Raw genomic sequence first — 21,660 nt, 5'->3', positions numbered from 1 at the left:
TGCCTGCCCTGTTCCTCCTTTCTAATGGTGGATTACCTTCCTGTAAACACACTGGAATTTACAGAAAGACAAGAAGGTAATGAACAATTATATAATATATGCTAGGTGGTGATAAGTGCTGGGAAGAAAATAAGGCAGTGTAAAGGGATAAAGATTGATGGTGGGGTTGGGGATTGGTATCTCATGTAGAATGGTCGTGGAAGGCTCCTGACAAAGTGACATTGGATTAAAGGCCTGAAGAAGTGAGGAAGTGAGCCCACCGAGATCTGGTGGGAGAATGTTTCAAGCAGAGGGAATGGTGACTGCAGAGGCTCAGAATGGAGCATGACCAGCATGCCTGAGGAACGTAAGGAGGCCTTTGTGTGCCTGGACAGACTGGGTGAGAGAGAGGCATAGGAGATGGGGGCAGTGAGATCATCCCGGCTGTGGAGGCTGTGGGAAAGATGGGATTTCACTCTGAGGGAGATGGGATGGTGTTGAAGGGTTTTGAAGAGAGTAGGGACATGATGTGATGTGTGCTTTAACATTTTAAAATTATCTTATTATTTTTTGAGATGGGGTCTCACTGTGTTGCCTAGGCTGGAGTGTAGTGGCTATCCTCAGGTACATTCCTAGCTCACTGCAGCCTCAAATTCCTGGGCTCAAGTGATCCTCCTACCTCAGCATCCTAAGTAGCTGGTACTACAGGCATGGGCCACTGTGCCCAGTGGCAACATATGTTTCAAAAGCAATACTCTGGCTGCTGTGTTGGGAATGACTAGTAGAGGCAAGGGTGGAAGCAAGAAGATCAGTTGGCAGGCTTTTGTGGGAACACAGGAGAGAGATGATGGTAGAGGTGGTGAGAAATGGCTGGACTTGAATATATTTTGAAGGTTGAGTTGACAGGATGTGCTTGTGGATTGGATGAAGGGTGTGAAAGAGAGGTTTAGGCCTAAGCAGCTGGAAGAATGGCATTGTCATTTACTGAAATGGGGAAGGCTGTAGGAAGAAATCAAGCGCTAGATTTTAGACATAGTAGATCTGAGGTGCCTATTAGATATCCAAGTAGAGATCCAAATCTAGAAATAACAATAATTTAGTGAGTGTCTACTGAGGGGCTTATAAAATAGCAGGAAAGAGAACACTTTACTGAAATGTTCAGTAAACTACAGTACAGGTAGAAAATTATGATGTGAGGAAGAATAAATAAAGCAAAAGAGAGCAAAAGGGAGAGTGAGGTGACTTCTGTAGGAATTCTGTGCCCTTGATGAGCCTCAGTGGTGCCCACAGATGTTTCCAGTGGATTATGTATGTGTAGGTGCTCAAGAGCAGGATCTGGGCCTTCAGCTTTGTGCCCTCAGTGCCAGTCTTAAGTCTTAGCATTTGGTGACTATTCCCCTCTCTGAGCCTCAGTTCTCCATGTATAAAAAATGAAGAGTTTGGACTAGACCGGTGCAGTAGAATCATCTGGGAAGCTTTTAAAAAAAAAAACCAAAAAGCAGGAATCCATCCTAGACATATTAAATCAGAATTTTCATGGTGGAGCCTGTGTATCTGTATTTTGAAGTCATTCCCTATGTTACTCTTTTGCAGTCTGTCCAGCGGCAGCCTTCAGACAGGCATTTGGAAGCCCCTGGACCAGATAGTTTCCAAGGGCCCCTTCAGCTTTAACATCTTATGAGTCTTGTTAGAATGTTTGCAATATAATTCTGTCCTTGAAATCTTTGGTTGGCGTGGAAAAGGCATGGCAGGGGGAGAGGAGAAGCTGCCTTTGGGTGAAGGACACCTTGCACAGGGCAAGCAGGGGCAGGTACATCAGCCAGGGGGTTGAAGAGACATCCAGGAATGGCTCTGGGAGCAGTGGGAGCAGTGACAACTCACCTGCCATGGGGAGCCAGGTGTGTTAGGTCATGGAAATAGAGGGGAAAGACATGACCCCAACACAGGAGAGGCTCACATACTGATGGGAAGGACTGATGAGAAAACAAATGATTCCAGCCCCCTGTGAGAAGTGCTGCCATAGAGGAAGAGAGGCTTGGGTGTCAGGAGAAAAGTGGAGCAGGAGGAGGGCAGAGGACTGGAGTTGCAGCACTCAGAGAAGGCATCAGAAGGGGACCCTGGAGCTGAAGCTTGGGGATGAGGAGTTCTTAGGTTTGTGTTTGAGGCCCTGGTGGGTTGGGGTATCAGGTATTCTCTAGTCAGGGGGATAGCTCAAACCCTGGCACAGAGGCACGAGAAAGTGTGAGAGAACCACCACTGGGGTCAGAATGAAAGGTATCCTGGCAAGTGGCTGGAGAGGGGCAGAGACCACATTGGAATGCATCCTCCATGTGAGGCTGAAGGGACATCTTGGTGATCAGATGTATGTTTCACAGAAAATTTTATGGCAACATGTGCATTAGAGGGGCTACACTAAGTGGAGGAAAGACAAGTAAAAAACGTTTTTTTTTTGTTTGTTTGTTTGTTTGTTTTTGCCTGAGCCCACTGGGGCAGCTGTTTCTTATGTACTGCTGAGAATCTCTTTGGGCCATTTTTTTTGCCACTGGCTTGAATAGCAGGTGCCTCATGAAATGAAACATTGGCTGTTGACTGATTCAGAACATCTGAGACTTGGAGTGATGCAGACCTATATAAGCAGGCCTCAGATGTATATTCAAGAGGCCAGTGAGATGTATACGCTATGGAGTCTGCTTGTCCACTTTAGCAGTTAATTTTTATGTAGAAATCCCTAAGTTCTAGATTAATTTGCCCAGCTGTTGCAGCCTAACCTGTTCAAGGACTCAGAGATCCTTAAAGTTAGTTTAATTTTACATACTAAACCAATGCCTACCTAAGGTCTTCACACAAGTAACTATTGATACCATAGGAGTGAAAGCCAATTCCATGTGGTCATAATTCCTTATTCTTTTAGCTATACCATTCCCAATCTGGGGCTTTGTTCTGGGTCCAGGAACATGAGGCTCTTTTTTCTTTTTCCTCTGATCCTACTGAAGTTTCACTAAGTTCCCTTCGCTACCACCCATGGAAGTGGTGTCTCGATGATTAATGTTCCTGCTGGAGTTCAGGCGAGGCTCCTGCACGTCTTGGGAGCAGCAGCTTACTCTTGAACTTGTTTGCTCATTCTGACTTTCCCCTCGTCTGCTTCCATTCCTGGTACAACATAGGGAGACCCTGTCTCTACAAAAATAAAAATACTGGCCAGGCGTGGTGGCGCACACCTGCAGCCCCAACTACTCAGGAGCCTGAGGTGGGAGGATCACTTGAGCCCAGGAGGTGGAGGCTGAAGTGAGCTATGATCACACCATTGCACTCCAGCCTGGGCGACAGAGTGAGACCCTGTCTCAAAGCAAACAAATAAATAAATAAAAACTCTTAATTACAAGCAATAATGCAAGACAAATGATATCAGTATTTAAGCCATAGTCAGTCATGTGGGGGAGCAGGGTTGAGAGTTCACCCACAGGTTGTAAAACATCCATCCTTCCTTCCTTCCAGTCCTAATACAACAAACAATGGCAAATTCAAGAAAACTTGTTTTTTTTTTTTTTGTCTCACAGTTCAGCGTTCCTTAAATCATGCTGCCTTCAACTTTCATTTTATAAATCTGCAAGCTTTTATTTGCTTCCTTGTCTTATTAAACAGAATATATTGACTATAGAGATCAAATTTTTCTTAATGCTTTTTGGAGTCCCTCTGCCTCCTTAATGTCCTGTTACTGAACTTTTATTAATCTACTATTACTGAACTTAGCATTGCTTTGGTAACAGATGACAAAGTTTAATGTTATTTGAAATTTGAAGGCTTTATGCAGAGGGGAGAAACCTCATGGGTTCAGTGTTAAGTCCTTTTTCTTAGTTCCTCAGAGCCTTTTTTATTTTTAGATTTGAATATGTGAATGTTACTACATTTATATATTTTTTTACCTGTGATAATTCAGGATATTTTCTAACAATAGATAAAATCATCTTTTGTCTACATCTTTTATTTCTTTTTTTAACAAGTCACCACCCACCAGGGGTTTAATTCTCCTAATAAAAAGGCCAGTTCAGAGAGGGGCCCTGCCTTGTCCCCATCTAGGGGAGAAGATCTACAGAGCACCCTGGGAATGTCCAAGCCCAGTACATATTTTATTTCAAACTTCAAAATACTGCCCTCTTCTCTCTAGTATTATGAGGTTTGATGAACAAACCTATAATTTAGTTATACTTTCCCCTTTCTCCTAAATTTTCATCTCTCCAGAAAAAAAAAAAATAGAGCTCTAATTTTTAGGGTCTCGTTAAAAAGCCCTTTCATTTACTTTACAACTTCAATCTCTGAGATTTCGCAGGACCTCTTCCAACTCTGGTATGTTTTTCTTGAGGTATGGGGAACCAAAACTGCACAGCACATGTAGATAAGGACACAGAATGGTTTTGAATAAGGGCAGGATCACAAGTTCTAATTTGCTTAGAGTGTTCTTTCTGATAATGCCCAGCATTTTCTGGGCCTTTTGTGATTAAACATGTGATGTGGTATCTTAAGGGAACAGTCTAAGCTGATTGAACAGTGTAGCTTAAAATCCATTATTCTAAAAGTATAATTGGTATTGCTTTTCCCTGAATGTTCTTCACATTTGCCTTCACTGATGGTCACTTGCTATAATTTTGCCTCATGAGAACCTGTCTTTTAATTTTGCTTTTTGATTAGGAACAGCTTTAAGGCCATTTGCAAATGAAGGTTTTACTTTATTGCTTCTACAAATATTTATTGAGTACCTAATGGGGAATCCAGTGATGAATGAAACAGATAAGCCTCTTCCTTCATGAAACTTACATCCTAACATTCTTCTGCTAGATTATTGGGTCCCAAAGCATTTATATAATTATGAAGACTTCCTTTTTAAAATAAATGTTTCATGAGTCCTTATTCAGTAGTGGTGTGTCTAATGGCTGGTCCTTGAGAACACATATCTGGATGTGAAGCTGGGTTCCCTTATGGGTTGGAAACCACCATTCTAGGTAATTTATGAAAGCATAAAGCTCTAGTCCAAAATTAGTCAAAGGGTTAAAAACTCTGTTTATATTTCCCCATGAATGGGAATTACATGAAGACATACATACGGATGCACACAGACAACATACATTCACCCAAGTTTTATGGAAGTCAGTTGTTATTTTGTTCTGTTTTTTTTTTGGTGGGATCTTAGCATTTAAAGTCTGTAGAAATTCTGTCTGCTAGTCTACTAGTTCTGCCATAATTGTATATAATCATACTGTTTTGTTTTTTTTTTCTTTGAGACAGAGTCCACTCTGTTGCTCAGGCTGGAGTGCAATGGCGTGATCTCGGCTCCCTGTAACCTCTGCCTCCCAGGTTCAAGCAGTTCTCCTGCCCCAGCCTCCCAAGTAGCTGAGATTACAGGTGTGCACCACCATGCCCAGCTAGTTTTTGTATTTTTAGTAGGGACAGGGTTTTGCCATGTTGGTCAGGCTGGTCTTGAACTCCTGACCTCAGGTGATCCACCTGCCTTGGCCTCCCAAAGTGCTGAGATTACAGGCATGAGTCCCAGCACCTGGCCACGGTTTTCCTTTTTTTTTTTTTTTTTTCCTAAGATAGGGTCTCGCTCTGTCACCTGGGCTGGAGTACAGTGGCGCAATCTTGGCTCACTGCAACCTCTGCCTCCCGGGTTCAAGCGATTCTCCTGCCTCAGCCTCCTGAGTAGCTGAGACTATGGACATCTGCCACCATACCTGGCTAATTTTTGTATTTTTGGTAGAGACAGGGTTTCACCAGATTGGCCAGGCTAGTCTCGAACTCCTGACCTCAAGCGATCCACCCACCTCAACCTCCCAAAGTGCTGGGATTAGTCATGAGCCATTGCATCCAGCCAATCATACCAGGTTTTGTTGTTGTTGTTGTTGTTTTGTTTTGTTTTTTTGAGACAGAATCCTGCTACGTTGCCCAGGCTGGAGTGCAGTGATGCGATCTCAGCTCACTGCAACCTCCACCTCCCGGATTCAAGAGATTCTCCTGCGTCAGCCTCCCGAGTACCTGGGTTTACAGGTGCACACCACCATGCCCGGTTAATTTTTGTATTTTTAGTAGAGATGGGGTTTTGCTATATTGGCCAGTCTGGTCCCGAACTGACCTCAAGTGATCTCCCCACCTCGGCCTCCTGAAGTGCTGGGATTACAGGCATGAGCCACCGCGCCCGGCCAAATCATATTGTTTTTATACCCTCAAATAATTCCAATAGGGTGATTCGGCATGCTGAGGCCCTTTCAAAACTAAGATGCTCCTTATCCACATCTAGTTGATATGTTTACTTAAATGTTTGGTAAAATTTCCTGGGCAAAGTGGTAGACTCTGTAATAAACAATAGGAATTTATGTTCATCTTTAAAAAATATTTCCAGATATTCCCTAGGTAGAAACTTATTCTGAGAGAGGGTATAGTCATCAATCTGCCAGTCTTGGAGTTGTTCTTTACCCCTAAGGGGGCTGTTCATATTGTTGCATAATTCCACTATCTCACCTTTGAGTGAAATTTACTCTCAGCCTAGGCCACCAAACCAGTGATCCTGCCTTGCCTCTTGACAAGGCCGCTCTAGATCACTCAGTGAGCTCACCAGGTCTGGATCTATCTAGCTCGTTCAGATGCTTCAGGGTGAGCCTCTGACAAAGGCTCTGTAGGCCAGGCCATGGTTCCTGGGCTGGTGTTCATGGACATGGCTCTGGTCCCTGAGTGACTGCCCCCAGGCAAGGTAGGCAGCTGCCTGTGGTTTGCTCTTCTCAACTTTGGCTTGCTGCTTCCAACAGGTTACAGACACTGGTGTATGCTGAAGCTTTTTATTTTGACTATACCTTTTATTTTAACTAAGTTATTCTGTTGATTTTCTAACTAGCATTTCCCTGGTGATCCATGTCAGATGTGCTTTAAGAATTTTATATTAATGATTTTTGGCTGGGTGCAGTGGCTCACGCCTGTAATCCCAGCACTTTGGGAGGCCAAGGTGGGTGGATCACATGAGGCTAGAAGTTTGAGACCATCTTGGCCAACATGGCAAAATCCCATCTCTATTAGAGATACAAAAATTAGCCAGGCATGGTGGCACACATCTGTAATCCCAGCTGCTCAGGAGGCTGAGGCACAAGAATCCCTTTAACCCGGGAGGTGGAGGTTGCAGTGAGCCAAGATCATGCCACTGCACTCCAGCCTGGGTGACAGAGCAAGACTCTGTTTCAAAACAAAACAAAACAAAACACCTGGTAGCTCACACCTGTAATCCCAGCACTTTGGGCGGCCAAGGCCGGTGGATTACGAGGTCAGGAGATCAAGGCCACCCTGGCTAACATGGTGAAACCCTGTCTCTATTTTTACAGAAAAATTAGCTGGGTGTGGTGGTGCGTGCCTGTAATCCCAGCTACTCGGGAGGCTGGGTTGGAAGAGTCGCTTGAACCTAGGAGGCGGAGGTTGCAGTGAGCCGAGATCACGCCATTGCACTCCAGCCCAGGAGACAGTGCGAGACTCTGTCTCAAAAAAAAAAAAAAAAAAGAATGTTATATTATTTTTAGAGTCTTTTGTAAGAAGCTCCTTAAGTTTTTTGGCCTGCCTAGTTTTCTTCTATTTTTTTTCTTTTTGTATATTAAAAATATAATCAAAAAAATTTTTACATTTAAAAAAAAGGGGCTGGGTGCAGTTGCTCACACCTGTAATCTCAGCACTTTGGGAGGCTGAGGTGGGTGGATCAGTTGAGGTCAGGAGTTTGAGACCTGCCTGGCCAACATGGCGAAACCCGGTCTCTACTAAAAATACAAAAATTAGCCGGGCGTGGTGATGCATGCCTGTAGTCCCCACTACTTGGGAGGCTGAGCAGGAGAGTTGCTGGAACCCAGGAAGTGGAGGTTGCAGTGATCCGAGATCACGCCACTGCATTCCAGACTGGGTGACAGAGCAAGACTCTGTCTCAAAAAAAAAAAAAAAAAAAAAAAAGGCATGGGGTCTCACTATGTTAGTCTTGCACTCCTAGGCTCAAGCGATCATCCCACCTTGTGGGAAAATAATAACCACCAAAGTGCTAAAAATAATGAAGTTATGTAAATAATACAATTTGAAACAAATAGTTTGAATAATTTTAAAATGAAGATAAACGAAAGAGAAAATAATTTCGTCTGTTGAGATAACTTTTTTTTTTTTTTTTGAGATGGAGTCTAGCTCTGTCTCCCAGGCTGGAGTGCGGTGGCACGATCTCGGCTCACTGCAAGCTCCGCCTCCCGGGTTTACGCTATTCTCCTGCATCAGCCTCCCGAGTAGCTGGGACTACAGGCGCCTGCCACCACGCCCGGCTAATTTTTTTGTATTTTTAGAAGAGATGGGGTTTCACCGTGTTAGCCAGGAGTCTCCAACTCCTGACCATGGTGATCCGCCCGCCTCGGCCTCCCAAAGTGCTGGGATTACAGGCGTGAGCCACCGCGCCCGGCCTAGATACTTTTAACATTTGGAATATTCTTGTAACTCCATTCTGTAGTATTTTTTCTAGTCTGTCCATTTGTCTTTCTTCTTTTAATTGCCTGCTCATCACCCTCACTCATTTTTCTAATGGGTTGCTTATATTTTACTTATTGCTTTGTAAGGGCTTTTTGTTTTTGTTTTAAGGAGTGGAGAGTTTAATAGGCAAGAAGGAAGGGAGAAGACAGAAGGAAGACGCTCCCCCGTACAGAGACAGAGGGAGGAGGGGCTCCAAAGCCGAAAGAGGAGGTCCCCATCTGCCACGGATACCAGTCAAGTACACATGCAGAGGCTGGAGGAGGCGGTGTTTGATTTGCATAGGGCGCAGGGGATTGGTTTGACTAGGCATGTCATTCACGTAGCCCGAGAAAAAGCTGGCCCTCCCACCCTAGCTTTTTAATATGCAAATGCAGGGTGACACGACGTTCTACACTCGTGAGGATATATGGGGGTGGCCATGTTGCCAGGAACATGTAGGGAAAGGGCAAGAAGGCCGCGGGAATCTCCATGTTTGGGTGGACCCAGTTTCTAATGGCCGACTTGCATATCAAAGGTTGCTGGCCTGGCTCTAAGAGCAGGGGCTTTACAAGAAACTTTTCCTGAGATTCTTTAAAGCTTCCCAATGACCCCTTTTCCTACATTTCCCCCTGTGGAGATGCTACACTAACTGCTGTTAGGGGATTTTGGGCGACGACTCTTTCTGGCTACTTCCTGCTGAAAAGGGGCGTCAAATGGAGAACAGCAGCTAGGGCTCCTCCTGGGGTTGATCTAAGGGTCCTCGGAAGAATGGTGTGTGCATGTGTGGTTCAGTTTATAGCACCATTTGGAGTTTGATTGCAGTCTGATGATTGAATTTCCTTTCCTGGCCCATGAACCAAAATGATACGGCTCTGATGAGTGGAGGAACACCAGGGTTCTTGGTCCTCATGCCGGCTTAGAGAAAACAACAGGGACACACGTGGAGTGGTTTTAAGGAGTGGAGCATTTAATAGGCAAAAAGGAAGGGAGAAGACAGAAGGAAGAAACTCCCTTGTAGAGAGACAGAGGGAGGGGGGCTCCAAAGCCGAAAGAGGAGGTCCCTCTATAAGGGCTTTTTATGTTTTAATTAAGATATTAATGATAATAACTATATGTTGCAAATATTCCTTTTGATTTATTGTTTGCCTTTTAACTTTGTGCTGGCAGGTTTTTGGTAAATAGAACTTTTTTATTGGTTGTCTTTTTCTTTACAGTTTCTTCTTTTGCTTTTATAACGGTACATTTTGATTAATTTCTATTTAAAAACAATGTGATGCTTTAGATCAAGGTTCAAGTAAATATAAACATGTAGGTACATGGTAGAGTACCTTATTCACAGTTATTGATTGCTGCTGTTTTTGGTTTTTCTTACTGGGGCTAAATAGAAAACAGCATGTGATCTTTGGCTTTTAAAGGCTTTCAGCTTTGGCATTTAAAACATTTATTATTATTATTAATGTTTTTTTATTCTTTTTAAAAATAGAGTCTCACTGTGTTCCTCGGGCTACTCTCAAACTCCTGGGGTCAAGTGATCCTCCTCCCTTGGCCTCCCAAAGTGCTAAGATTACAGGTGTGAGCTACTGTGCCTGACCTAAAATCTCTATATAAAGTTTTTTTTTCTGCTGCTAGTATTGAGCTCTCACACCATTTACTAGCTCTGATTTTCCAGCAAAAGATATTTACTTTACTTCTGACCATTCTCAGTCAATCCCTGAGATTTCTCTATGAGGAGAGCTTTACTTCTGATCTAATCTTTCTCTGCTTCAAGCCTCTGCAACTTCATATTAGATAGTAGCAGGCTCCCAGCTAATCCTTACACACACAATCAACTTCTCCTCCTCTTCTCCCACATGCTTTTTCCAGCTCCTTAATGAGAGCTGGGAAATCTATTTTGCCCTTTCCCCTCAGTCTTTTTTTCCTAGACAGTTTTGTTTTGTTTTTTTTGAGTTGGAGTCTTGGTCTGTTGCCCAGGCTGGAGTGCAGTGGCAAGATCTTGACTCACTGCAACCTCCTCCTCCTGAGTTCAAGTGATTCTCCTGCTTCAGCCTCCCAAGTAGATGGTACTACAGGCGTGTGCCACCACACCCAACTAATTTTTGTATTTTTAGTAGAGATGAGATTTCACTATGTTGGCCAGGCTGGTCTCGAACTCCTGACCTCAGGTGATCCACCTACCTCGGCCTCCCAAAGTGCTGGGATTACAGGAGTGAGCCACTGTGCCTGGCCTTTCCTAGACATTTAAAAGAAAGAAAGAACAAAAAAGAAATAAAAAAGAAGCTTATAAAGCAAATATCATGCAGGAGTTTCCTTATAGTTATGATCACCCTGCATAGTAGGTCACTTGGTATTGAGTGCCCGCTGCTTTCAGTGACATCCGGTATGTTCCTTTTGTTTATGGGTTCCAACACCTCCTATTCCAAGAGACAAACATTTGTGCTGTTCAAAACTTTATATCTCATTCCAGTGGGGTGTTCTGCCAACCCATGTTTAGGTAATTGGTATTGTACTTTATTATTACCGTAATTAGATATCTTCCCAATGGGAGGGAGTGTAGTTCTCATTTTCTGTGAGAACTCATATGCAGGCAGATGTGTTTTGCTGGGAGTTGGGAGTGGGGCAAGAAACTAAACCTGGAAACCTGTTGATCTCACGGGGTGGTAAGAGATATACCTCTGCTATGCCACCTGCTGCCTTGTGTTTCTGAGTGGGTTTTGTTGTTGTTGTTATTTTTCCCTTTAAAAATTATAAAAGCAATCTATCAGCCCCCTAAAAAAGTTTTGAAAAAATAACCCAACAGTAATTCCACTACTCTGTGTAATCATTTTCATTTTTAAAAAATCTTGGCTCAAATGCATGCATAGTTTTACATTGTTATAGTCTGACAACATTTTTGTATTAGTCTTTTTAAACTTGACATTATAAGTAATTTTCCTTGTTGCTATATAGATTTCATGAGAATTTTTATTATTTATTTATTTATTTATTTATTTATTTTGAGATGGAGTTGCTCACTCTGTCGCCCAGGCTTGGGGCAGTGGTGCGATCTCTACTCATGGCAACCTCCGCCTCCTGGGATCAAGTGATTCTCCTGCCTCAGCCTCCAGAGTAGCTGGGATTACAGGCGCCCACCACCACGCCTGGCTGATTTTTGTATTTTTAGTAGAGACGGGGTTTCACCATGTTGGCCAGGCTGGTGTTGAACTCCTGACCTCAAGCTGTCCACCCGCCTTGGCCTCCCAAAGTGCTGGGATTATAGGCAAGAGCCACCGCGACCGGCCCGTAGTGAGAATTTTTAATGACTGCGTTATAGTCTATCAAGTATTTTTTTTTTTTTTTTTTTTTTTGGTCTTAGACATTTAAATTCTTTTTGTGTGTATGTCTCCCTTTTGTGCTTTTTAAATGATGCTGTAGCATATACTTTTGCATATAGTTTTTGAGAATTTTTGTTCTTAGGATAAATTTCTGGAAGTGGGGTTCCTGGACCTAAAGTTTGCCACTTTTCTGGTTCTGTGAAGCTACCATACTGCTTTCTAAAAGAATTGTGCCAATCTGCATCCAGAAAGGTTTTCAACATAAATGTGACGTAAGAAACACTTAAGCCAGTAAAGGCCCTGGAATGCTGAAGCAGATGCAGGACTTAAAGGGAGATGGTGAGGTTTTTATTCTCCCTCCAGCAGGTTTGAGCCAGCCAGTTTCATGTTTCATCTTAAGTGTGAGTTTTATAAGAATTTCCTAATGGAAGGTCTCTCTAGGGCCTTGTGTTTCCTCTGTTGCAGTAGTTCTGTAGCTCTGCTTCCCCAGATCATGAAGGAAACAGGTGCATGAAGTTAAAATAGAATTATTATCCTATTCTTTGTATATTAAGTCAAAATAGAATTTAGGCTTCCCCCAAACTGTCACTTGGCCAATTTGATAACTGTTGGTACTTTGCAACTCACCCTGTTCCTCAGGTTTAATGGAGGAGCATTCACCAACTGATAACAGTTTTAGGGTGAAAAGGAATCAAGTGTGTCTGCTGAACAGAGAAAAAATACCTAGGGATGATATAATTTTCTAGAATTTATTCATGAGACAACACAAATAGCAAATCATTCTGGATTTGATTGAATTTATGCAGGAAGAAACCCCAAAGTTATATAAAGTTAGTGAGTAATTACTAAGAGTAAATTAGCAGAAGAAGTTATAGCCAGGTTTCATGTATTAATCAGTAGTTTTCCAAAGGCTGGAAGTGCTGAGTGGCTTTTTGCTAGTGCACATGATCGTGGAGGGATGATATTCCCTGAGAAGCTGAGGAAGTATGGTAGGAGTGTACTCTCTGTGGCTTTGTAACCAGCCATCAATTTCCAGGTACTGAGGTTTAAGATCGTACAGGCAGGCTTGTTGCTACATCTCACTACTCTTTCCATCTCTGCCCCCACCTCTCCAGCATTTTAGAAACCTGTTGGGGTAAAACTGAGGTGTGTGGCTTCCTGTCATAGTATGTGGGGTTCTGCATGGGTGTGCTGGCTGTGTGTGCATTAGTTTGATGGGTGTGTAGTGAAGATGGTCCAGTGGGACCCTGGTGGTCACTGATTCTGTTTTCTGTTTCTGTTACAGCCCTTGCCAGCATCCAGCCATGGGGGATATGAAAACCCCAGATTTTGATGACCTTCTGGCTGCCTTTGACATCCCAGACCCCACCAGCCTTGATGCCAAGGAGGCCATCCAGACACCCAGTGAGGAGAATGAGAGTCCTCTCAAACCTCCAGGCATATGTATGGATGAAAGTGTGTCCTTGTCTCACTCAGGATCAGCCCCCGATGTGCCGGCCGTGAGTGTCATTGTCAAGAACACCAGCCGCCAGGAGTCATTTGAAGCGGAGAAAGACCACATTACTCCCAGTCTCCTACACAATGGATTCCGGGGCTCAGATCTGCCTCCAGATCCCCACAACTGTGGGAAATTTGATTCTACTTTTATGAATGGAGACAGTGCCAGGAGTTTCCCTGGCAAACTGGAGCCTCCCAAGTCAGAGCCATTACCCACCTTCAACCAGTTCAGTCCAATCTCCAGCCCAGAACCTGAGGATCCCATCAAAGATAACGGATTTGGGATAAAGCCCAAACACTCTGACAGTTATTTCCCACCCCCTCTTGGGTGCGGGGCTGTGGGAGGCCCAGTCCTGGAGGCTCTGGCTAAGTTTCCGGTTCCAGAGCTGCATATGTTTGATCATTTTTGTAAGAAAGAACCCAAGCCAGAACCCCTGCCCTTGGGGAGCCAGCAGGAACACGAGCAAAGTGGGCAGAACACAGTGGAACCTCACAAGGATCCGGATGCCACTCGATTCTTTGGGGAAGCTTTGGAGTTCAACAGCCATCCTAGCAACAATATTGGAGAGTCCAAGGGGCTTGCCCGGGAGCTTGGTACCTGCTCATCAGTCCCCCCTAGGCAGCGTCTAAAGCCAGCTCATTCCAAGCTGTCCTCTTGTGTGGCAGCCTTGGTGGCCTTGCAGGCCAAAAGAGTGGCTAGTGTCACTAAGGAGGATCAGCCTGGCCACACAAAGGATCTCTCAGGGCCCACTAAAGAGAGTTCTAAAGGTAGCCCCAAAATGCCCAAGTCACCAAAGAGTCCCCGGAGCCCTCTGGAGGCCACTAGAAAAAGTATCAAGCCATCGGACAGCCCTCGTAGCATCTGCAGTGACAGCAGCAGCAAAGGCTCACCGTCTGTGGCTGCCAGCTCCCCACCAGCAATTCCCAAAGTGAGAATCAAAACCATTAAGACATCATCAGGGGAAATCAAACGAACTGTCACAAGGATCCTGCCAGATCCTGATGATCCAAGTAAGTCCCCTGTTGGGTCACCTCTAGGGAGCGCCATTGCAGAGGCCCCCAGCGAGGTGCCAGGGGATGAAGAGCCTGTGGAAGAGCACTTTCCTGAGGCAGGCACAAATTCAGGGAGCCCCCAGGGGGCCAGGAAAGGGGACGAGAGCATGACAAAGGCCAGTGACTCTTCATCTCCCAGCTGCAGTTCTGGGCCCCGGGTCCCAAAGGGGGCTGCCCCAGGCTCACAGACAGGCAAGAAGCAACAGAGCACAGCACTGCAGGCATCCACCCTGGCCCCTGCCAACCTCCTGCCCAAAGCCGTGCACTTGGCCAACCTGAACCTCGTCCCCCACAGTGTTGCTGCATCAGTGACAGCCAAGTCTTCAGTGCAAAGACGGAGCCAGCCACAGCTTACACAAATGTCGGTGCCCCTGGTCCACCAGGTGAAAAAGGCTGCCCCACTGATTGTAGAGGTCTTCAACAAGGTCCTCCACAGCTCCAACCCCGTGCCCCTCTATGCGCCAAATCTCAGCCCGCCTGCGGACAGCAGGATCCACGTGCCGGCCAGTGGGTACTGCTGCCTTGAGTGTGGAGATGCATTTGCCTTAGAGAAGAGCCTGAGCCAGCACTATGGCCGGCGGAGTGTCCACATTGAGGTACTGTGCACACTGTGCTCCAAGACGCTGCTCTTCTTCAACAAGTGCAGCCTGCTCCGGCACGCCCGTGACCACAAGAGCAAGGGGCTCGTCATGCAGTGTTCCCAGCTGCTGGTGAAGCCTATCTCTGCGGACCAAATGTTCGTGTCGGCCCCTGTGAACTCCACGGCACCAGCAGCCCCAGCCCCTTCATCCTCTCCCAAACATGGCCTCACTTCGGGCAGTGCCAGTCCCCCTCCTCCAGCCTTGCCACTCTACCCAGACCCTGTGAGGCTCATCCGGTACTCAATCAAGTGTCTTGAATGTCACAAGCAGATGCGGGACTACATGGTCCTGGCTGCACATTTCCAGAGGACAACAGAGGAGACAGAGGGGCTGGTAAGCAGACCCTCACTGTTACGGGTATCGGGCCCCTGGCTCACACAGGTTCCATGACTGGGCATGGAGAGGAAAGCTCATTGATATGGGGGCAGTGGTGGAATCTTATGAGTCTTAGAAGAGGGCGTCTGCCTGAATATTTAGTGTTTGGTGTTGGAAAAGGTGTCCTGCCCATACTGAGGTGAGACCCTAATTTAGCAAGTGTATTTACGGACATGTCCCGTGTTCCGCTCAACTTCCCCTCAAAGGGTCTGTCAAGGCCCATTGTCAGGCCCAAGATAGGTCTTTACTGGATGATCTCCCTCTGGTCTCTGGCAGGTGTCCGCACAGTCTTAGCATGTGACCAAGGAACTTGGGGACAGAGATAGGTGAGTCACTGCCCCTGCACCTCAGTCTGTTCTAAGAACTTTGTCTTTTTTGTCTTTTTTTCTTTTCTTGAGACAGAGTCTCACTCTGTCACCCAGGCTGGAGTGCACTGGTGGGATCTCAGCTCACTACAACCTCTGCCTCCGGGGTTCAAGTGATTCTTATGCCTTAGCCTCCCAAGTAGCTAGGACTCCAGGCATGTGCCACCATGCCTAGCTAATTTTTGTATTTTTAGTAGAGACAGGGTTTCACCATGTTGCCCAGGCTGTTCTTGAACTCCTGGCTTCAAGTGATCTGCCCATCTCAGCCTCCCAGAGTGCTGGGATTACAGGCGTAAGCCACTGTCCCCAGCCAAAGAACTGTGTCTTTAATAAGTTGTTGTTCTGCCCTGCAATGACACAGCTGTTCTTGCAGAGTCCTTTTGTGGAAACTGCAGTAGGGCCAATGGCAGGGCTAGGATAGAAGGAAGGAGAGAAGACAGACACGTGGGGCCTCTGGCAGAGGTTTATGGAGCCTCCTTTCAGCTGCGTTCTCACCACTCCAGGAAAGCAACTGTGCTTATCTGCTTGTTTTGATTCTTGGTTATGCTTGATGAGATTCATTAAAAAAAAAAGCCTTCTGCGCTGAGAATACCCTTTGGCACCTTCTGTGTCTGTGTTATGTGTTAGTGGTTTTTCTGAAGAAGGAGGCCTCCAGAAGGTGGTTCTCTTCATGACATAGCCAAACCCACCCCTCATGGTGCTTCCCTAAGCTGGTGCTACAGAGGCCTGGGAGGAAAGTAAAACAGCTCTTTTTGCTTCAGTTCAGCCAGGAGTCTGTGCATGTGTTGGTAGCTGTTGAGCTTTGCATGTGTTCCCTGAGTGCCCACTGTGCACGGGCTGGGGGTCTGTGCCAACCAGGGGATGCCGGCAGAAGGGAGTCTCACCTTCAGGAGCTTACAGTGGCCTAGCAAGGGCAGTGGTCACCACCCAAACAGCTACAGTATATGGCCAGCTGAGAGTGGGGCTAAACCAAGGTTATAAACATAGTTGCACAGAGTGCCCCAGAGGAACTAATTCACGATGACTCCATGCATAAGGAAGATGCTGCGTGGAGGTGACATTTAAGTTGGGCTTGCAAGGATGAGTTTGGAGGAGTAGGAGGGGCAAGGGTGTTTTGAGTATAGGGAGCAAAGGAATATGAGAGTGCAGAGTGGGTTTGAAGAAGAGGACGTTGTTATGCATGAGGCTGGTCTTGGCAATATTAGGGTAGAGGTCAGAGTTGAGTTTGGTGGGCCTGTAGGGCTTCTGCAGAGGACTCAGCCCCGCAAAGGGGCCAGAAGGTGCTATAGGATCCCACTGTGGCCTCTCATCTCCTCCTGCTCTGTTTCAGTTTGCATTTTTCTTCTGATGCGTCAGATGGAGTGTGGTCACTCTGGGTCTCTTCCCCTGGGGCTTCAGTGTTCTTGCTGCCCCAGCATGGTTGAGTTGGGCCAGGTTTACTTTATCTGAGTCAAGGGGCCATGAGGAGGACCCTTGGCAGTGGAAGTCTGATGCCTGGGTCTGGGATTTTTTCACACTGGTCCTTACGTATCTTTTTTTTTTTTTTTTTTTTTTTTGTGAGATGGAGTCTTGCTTTGTTGCCCAGGATGGAGTGCAGTGGTGCGATCTCGGCCCACTGCAGCCTCTGCCTCCTGGGTTCAAGTGATTCTCCTGCCTCAGCTTCCCGAGTAGCTGGGACTACAGTTGTGCGCCACCATGCCCGGCTAATTTTTGTATTTTTAGTAGAGATGGAGTTTTGCCATGTTTGCCCAGGCTGGTCTTGAACTTCTGACCTCAAGTAATCCACCTGCCTCGGCCTCCCAAAGTGCTGGGATTACAGGCATGAGCCATCACACCCACCTCCTTGTGCATCTTCTAAAATTTGAGTAGGCAGAGGTCTGGGTGTAGGATCCCAGGCTGGCATGGCACCTTTCTCATCTTACATCCTTTCTGTGTCATTGTATCCTAGTGGGAGCTGGAGAAGAGCACTCGCCGACAGGAAGGGAAGGAGTGCACAGAAGGCTTATCAGGCCTCTCTCAGCCAGCTCCAAATCCCTCACAAAATCTCATGCCACTATTGTGGCTTCTGAGTCTCAGGGAAAGGGTGAGCCCTGAGCTATGGGATTAAAAACTAGGCTTGATGGCTGCTGGGCTTGGGTTTTCCACAGGACAGTACCTAGCTTCAGCCCATGTGTCCAGGGCAGGGGGTGGGCAGATAGGTTGGGCTCCACACCACAGCAGGGACTGCGGGAACAGCATCCGTTTGGGCTTTCCATCTTCTTCCTGGGAGTCTGCCCCTGAATGGAGCATGCCTCCCTCTGCAGTGACCCAGGGAGTCTTTCATCCTTCCTCTTGCTTTCCAAGCCACGTTGTTTGGGCAGGATGTCAGCCAGATGGATATTGTCATTCCACCCAACACAATTAATAACAGTCCCTTAGTATTACCTACTATAAGTTCATATTCAGATTTTTCCAGTTATGTCAAAAAATGTCTTTTTACAGTTGGGATTATTTTGAGTCAGGATCTGAACATGGGGCTACACATCACATTTGTTTATGTTTCATAAATATCTCAATCTGGAACAGTACCTCTTCCCACTCCATCCTAGTAGACACCCTCTTTTCATGCCATTGACTTGTTGAAGAAATTGGGTCATGTGTTCTGAGCATTTTCCAGAACAATTCTGGGTTTAACTGATTACTTCCTAAGTTTTCCAGAACTTTGAGTTTTACTGATTACTTCCTCATGCAAGGAATTTTTTCCTCCTTATCCCATATTTTTTCCTGTAGACTGGAAGTTAGCAATAAAGACTTGATTAGATTCAGGTCAGTATTGATGGAGGGTGGGGGTGGAGGGTGCTGCGTTCTTCCTGTTTCATAACTTAAGGAGGCACAAAGTGCCTGATTGTCTCACTTTTAATGATGCTGAATTGATGAGAGTGAATTTAGGTGATAATATTCTGATCCCTTCATTGTAAAGCTCCCCACCTTTTACCTAATTATCCATCAGTAATCACTGCTTGAGTCTAATTTTATTGAGTTTCAAAGGATATTTTTCTAATTCTATTGTTTCTCATTTATTAGCTAGAATTCTGTATAAAGTATATTTTTTGCTTCCATGAGGGCTATTTGGTTACTCTGAAATATAGTTTACGTTGGAAAATGGGATAATTTGTTTCTTTTAATTAACAGTTCTCAGAGTTGTGAGTTGATACCCTGACAATCTCAATTTGTGTTCTAAGAGTCCCTCTTCTATTTTTAAAAAATTGTGGTAAAATACACGTAATGTAAAATTTCCCATCACAATCATTTTGATATGTACAGTTCAGTAGTGTTAATGTTAAGTATACTCACATTGTTGTGAAACCAGTCTCCAGAACTCTTCATGTTGCAAAACTGAAACCCTGTACTCATTTTAAAAAAGAAACAAACAAAAAACAATTCCCATTTATCTTCCTCCCCCCAAGCCCTGGCAACCACCCTTATGTTTTCTGTCTCTAGGAGTTTGACTATTCTTGGTATCTCATACAAGTGGAATCACACAGCATTTATCTTTTTGTGACTGGCTTTTCCATTTAGCATGTCCTCAAGATTCATTTATGTTGTAGCGTATGTCAGAATCTCCTTCTTTTTTGGCTGGGCATGGTGGCTCACACCTGTAAGCCCAGCACTTTGGGTGGCTGAGGTGGGTGGGTCATTTGAGGTCACGAGTTCGAGACCAGCCTGGCCAACATAGTGAAACCCTGTCTCTATTTAAAAAAAAAAAAAAACACAGAAAACTAAAAAACAAAAATTAGCCAGGTGGTAGTGGTGCGTGCCTGTAATCCCAGCTACTCAGGAGGCTGAGGCAGGAGAATTGCTTGAGCCTGGGAGGTGGAGGCTGCGGTGAGCCAAGATCGTGCCACTGCACTCTAGTCTGGGCATCAGAGACCCCATCTCAAAAAAAAAAAATTCCCCTTTTTTTTTCAGGCTGAATAATATTCCATTGTGTGTATATACCACATTTTATTTATCCTTTCATCCATTGATGGATACTTGGGTTATTTCCACGTCTTAGCTATTGTGAATAATGTTACTATGAACATAAGCATAAAAGTGTATCTCTTTGAGACCTTGCTTTTAAGTCTTTTGGGTACACACCCAGAAGTGGCATTGCTGGATCATATGGTACTTCTGTGTTTAATTTTCTGAGATACCACTGTACTATTTTCCACAGTAGATGCACCATTTTATATTCCCACCAACAGTGCCCAAGTGTTCCAGTTTCTCCATATCCTCACCAGCACTTATTTTCTGTTCTTTTAAATAGTAGCCATCCTAGTGGGTTTGAGGTGACCTCCTCTATTAGTTTAAATGTTGTAATGGCTCATTGATTTTTATAAATTCAGTATATTTACATATTCAGTCATTCTTTTTAATGCTAATGTTATCCTATCTTTGGTCAGTGGCAAGCCCCTTCGAGCTGACTTCTATATCCCTCTAGTCAGCTCCTCTGACCCCACATCAGTGGCCCCCTCTGTGAGTAGGACAGGTGTCCCCTTTACTAAGAAGTTAAGAAGGGCCTCTCCAGCATGCAGGCACCAGCGAAGTCTTTTACTTTTTCCCTCTGGGCTGGTTGCTTGTCAGAGCTCTGCCCATCAGAGCGTAATTAGTCTGGTTGTAGTACTTGTACTTCCACTGGTTTTCTCCTGGGGCTGGGAACAAAGGAGCTGCTACCTAATCTGCCCTTGTCTGTGGGTATATTTGCTTAGCTGTGGCTCAGGGAACCCCCACCACCCATCCCACCCCCCAACCCCCGCCCCCGCGACTCTCCTAACCCCCAGAGTGGGCAAACAGGGCTAGAGTAATGGAAACTGACAAGATCACTCAGTCAGTCTTTATTGAGAGCCTTCTGGGTACCAATCAGGGTGGTCTCAGATCCACTTTGGAAGTCACTGATCCACCTGACTAGAGGTGCTGACCGGGTCTCTACCAGGCCAATGTTGGGGGTAGATGGCAAGAACTGCCTCTACTGAGCTGTGACAGAGACCCTGGTGGGTCTAGCAGTGCAGTGAGGTCTTAGAATTCAAGATGTGCTTTAGGCCTCTGCAAAGGAAAAGCTGGTCCTCTGCTAAGCCGCAGGAAAGAAACACAGTCCTGGGGCGGAACTGGTCTTTGAGAGAATAGGGTCAGGTCTGTCCCTGATTAATAGGGTGTCAGACAAAGCTTGCTTGGGTATCAGTATCAGCACTCGAAATGAGGTCTAGGGGTGTCAGAAGTGTCCAGGAGAGTTGGAAGAGAGAGTGGTTAGGGGAAGGGGTTATTTTGACCCATGCACTAGAAAACCAGACAGCCCCGATTGGAGAGCCACAGGCCTATGGCCCCTGCATGATCTGCTTTCTTGGTGTTCTTTCCTAGACCTGCCAGGTATGCCAGATGCTGCTGCCCAACCAGTGCAGTTTCTGTGCCCACCAGCGGATTCATGCACACAAGTCCCCCTACTGCTGCCCGGAGTGTGGGGTCCTCTGCCGCTCTGCCTACTTCCAGACCCATGTAAAGGAGAATTGCCTGCACTATGCCCGCAAGGTGGGCTACAGGTGGGTGCTGCCTGGCTTGCTGTCCTGGTATTGCCCAATGGCTGGTCCTTTTCCTAAGCCAGAACTCATTTCAGATAGTTTTGGTCTTAAGAGGCTTGGGTTCCAGTCTAACAGGACAAGAGCGTTGGATGGTATGTGGACAGACATTTTTTATTTGGTAACAGACAGGAAGAGCAAGAGAGAGAATAATAAGGAGTTTAAAAAACTTAAATATTAAAAAATTAGCTTTGAAGTTTTGGGGAGATTAGACATATAATACTTTGTCTATTTGGTTTTAAAACATATGTAAGTTTAATTTGCTCACAAAGTTATGTTTGGCACGTTAAATGTAAAGTGCTGTTTCAATAATGAATGTACTAATTACAGTACTTGGAAATGTTTG

At 45.4% G+C, this 21,660-nt stretch overlaps 1 protein-coding gene across 5 annotated transcripts in view; it reads left to right on the top strand.

Annotated features, from left to right (window-relative positions):
• Window positions 1-21,660, top strand: part of ZNF592 (zinc finger protein 592) — a 54,154-nt gene that overhangs the window by 20,491 nt on the left and 12,003 nt on the right. For 3 of the 5 annotated variants that reach the window (XM_054531788.2, XM_024232284.3, XM_063716289.1), the window contains 2 exons: window positions 13,078-15,316; window positions 21,100-21,278. In XM_054531788.2, the coding sequence (XP_054387763.1) occupies window positions 13,097-15,316; window positions 21,100-21,278 (2,399 nt within the window). In that variant the 5' untranslated portion in view covers window positions 13,078-13,096. Of the gene's footprint in view, window positions 1-8,610; window positions 8,741-9,954; window positions 10,052-13,077; window positions 15,317-21,099; window positions 21,279-21,660 lie in introns of those variants that run through there. The other 2 variants (XM_024232285.3, XM_024232288.3) reach the window with 2 other exon arrangements.

The sequence above is a fragment of the Pongo abelii genome, chromosome 16 (genome assembly GCF_028885655.2).
Source record: "Pongo abelii isolate AG06213 chromosome 16, NHGRI_mPonAbe1-v2.0_pri, whole genome shotgun sequence".
Classification (NCBI taxonomy): Eukaryota; Metazoa; Chordata; class Mammalia; order Primates; family Hominidae; genus Pongo; species Pongo abelii.
Note: the sequence above shows the minus strand (reverse complement) of the source record. Positions and strands in the feature narration are given on the sequence as shown.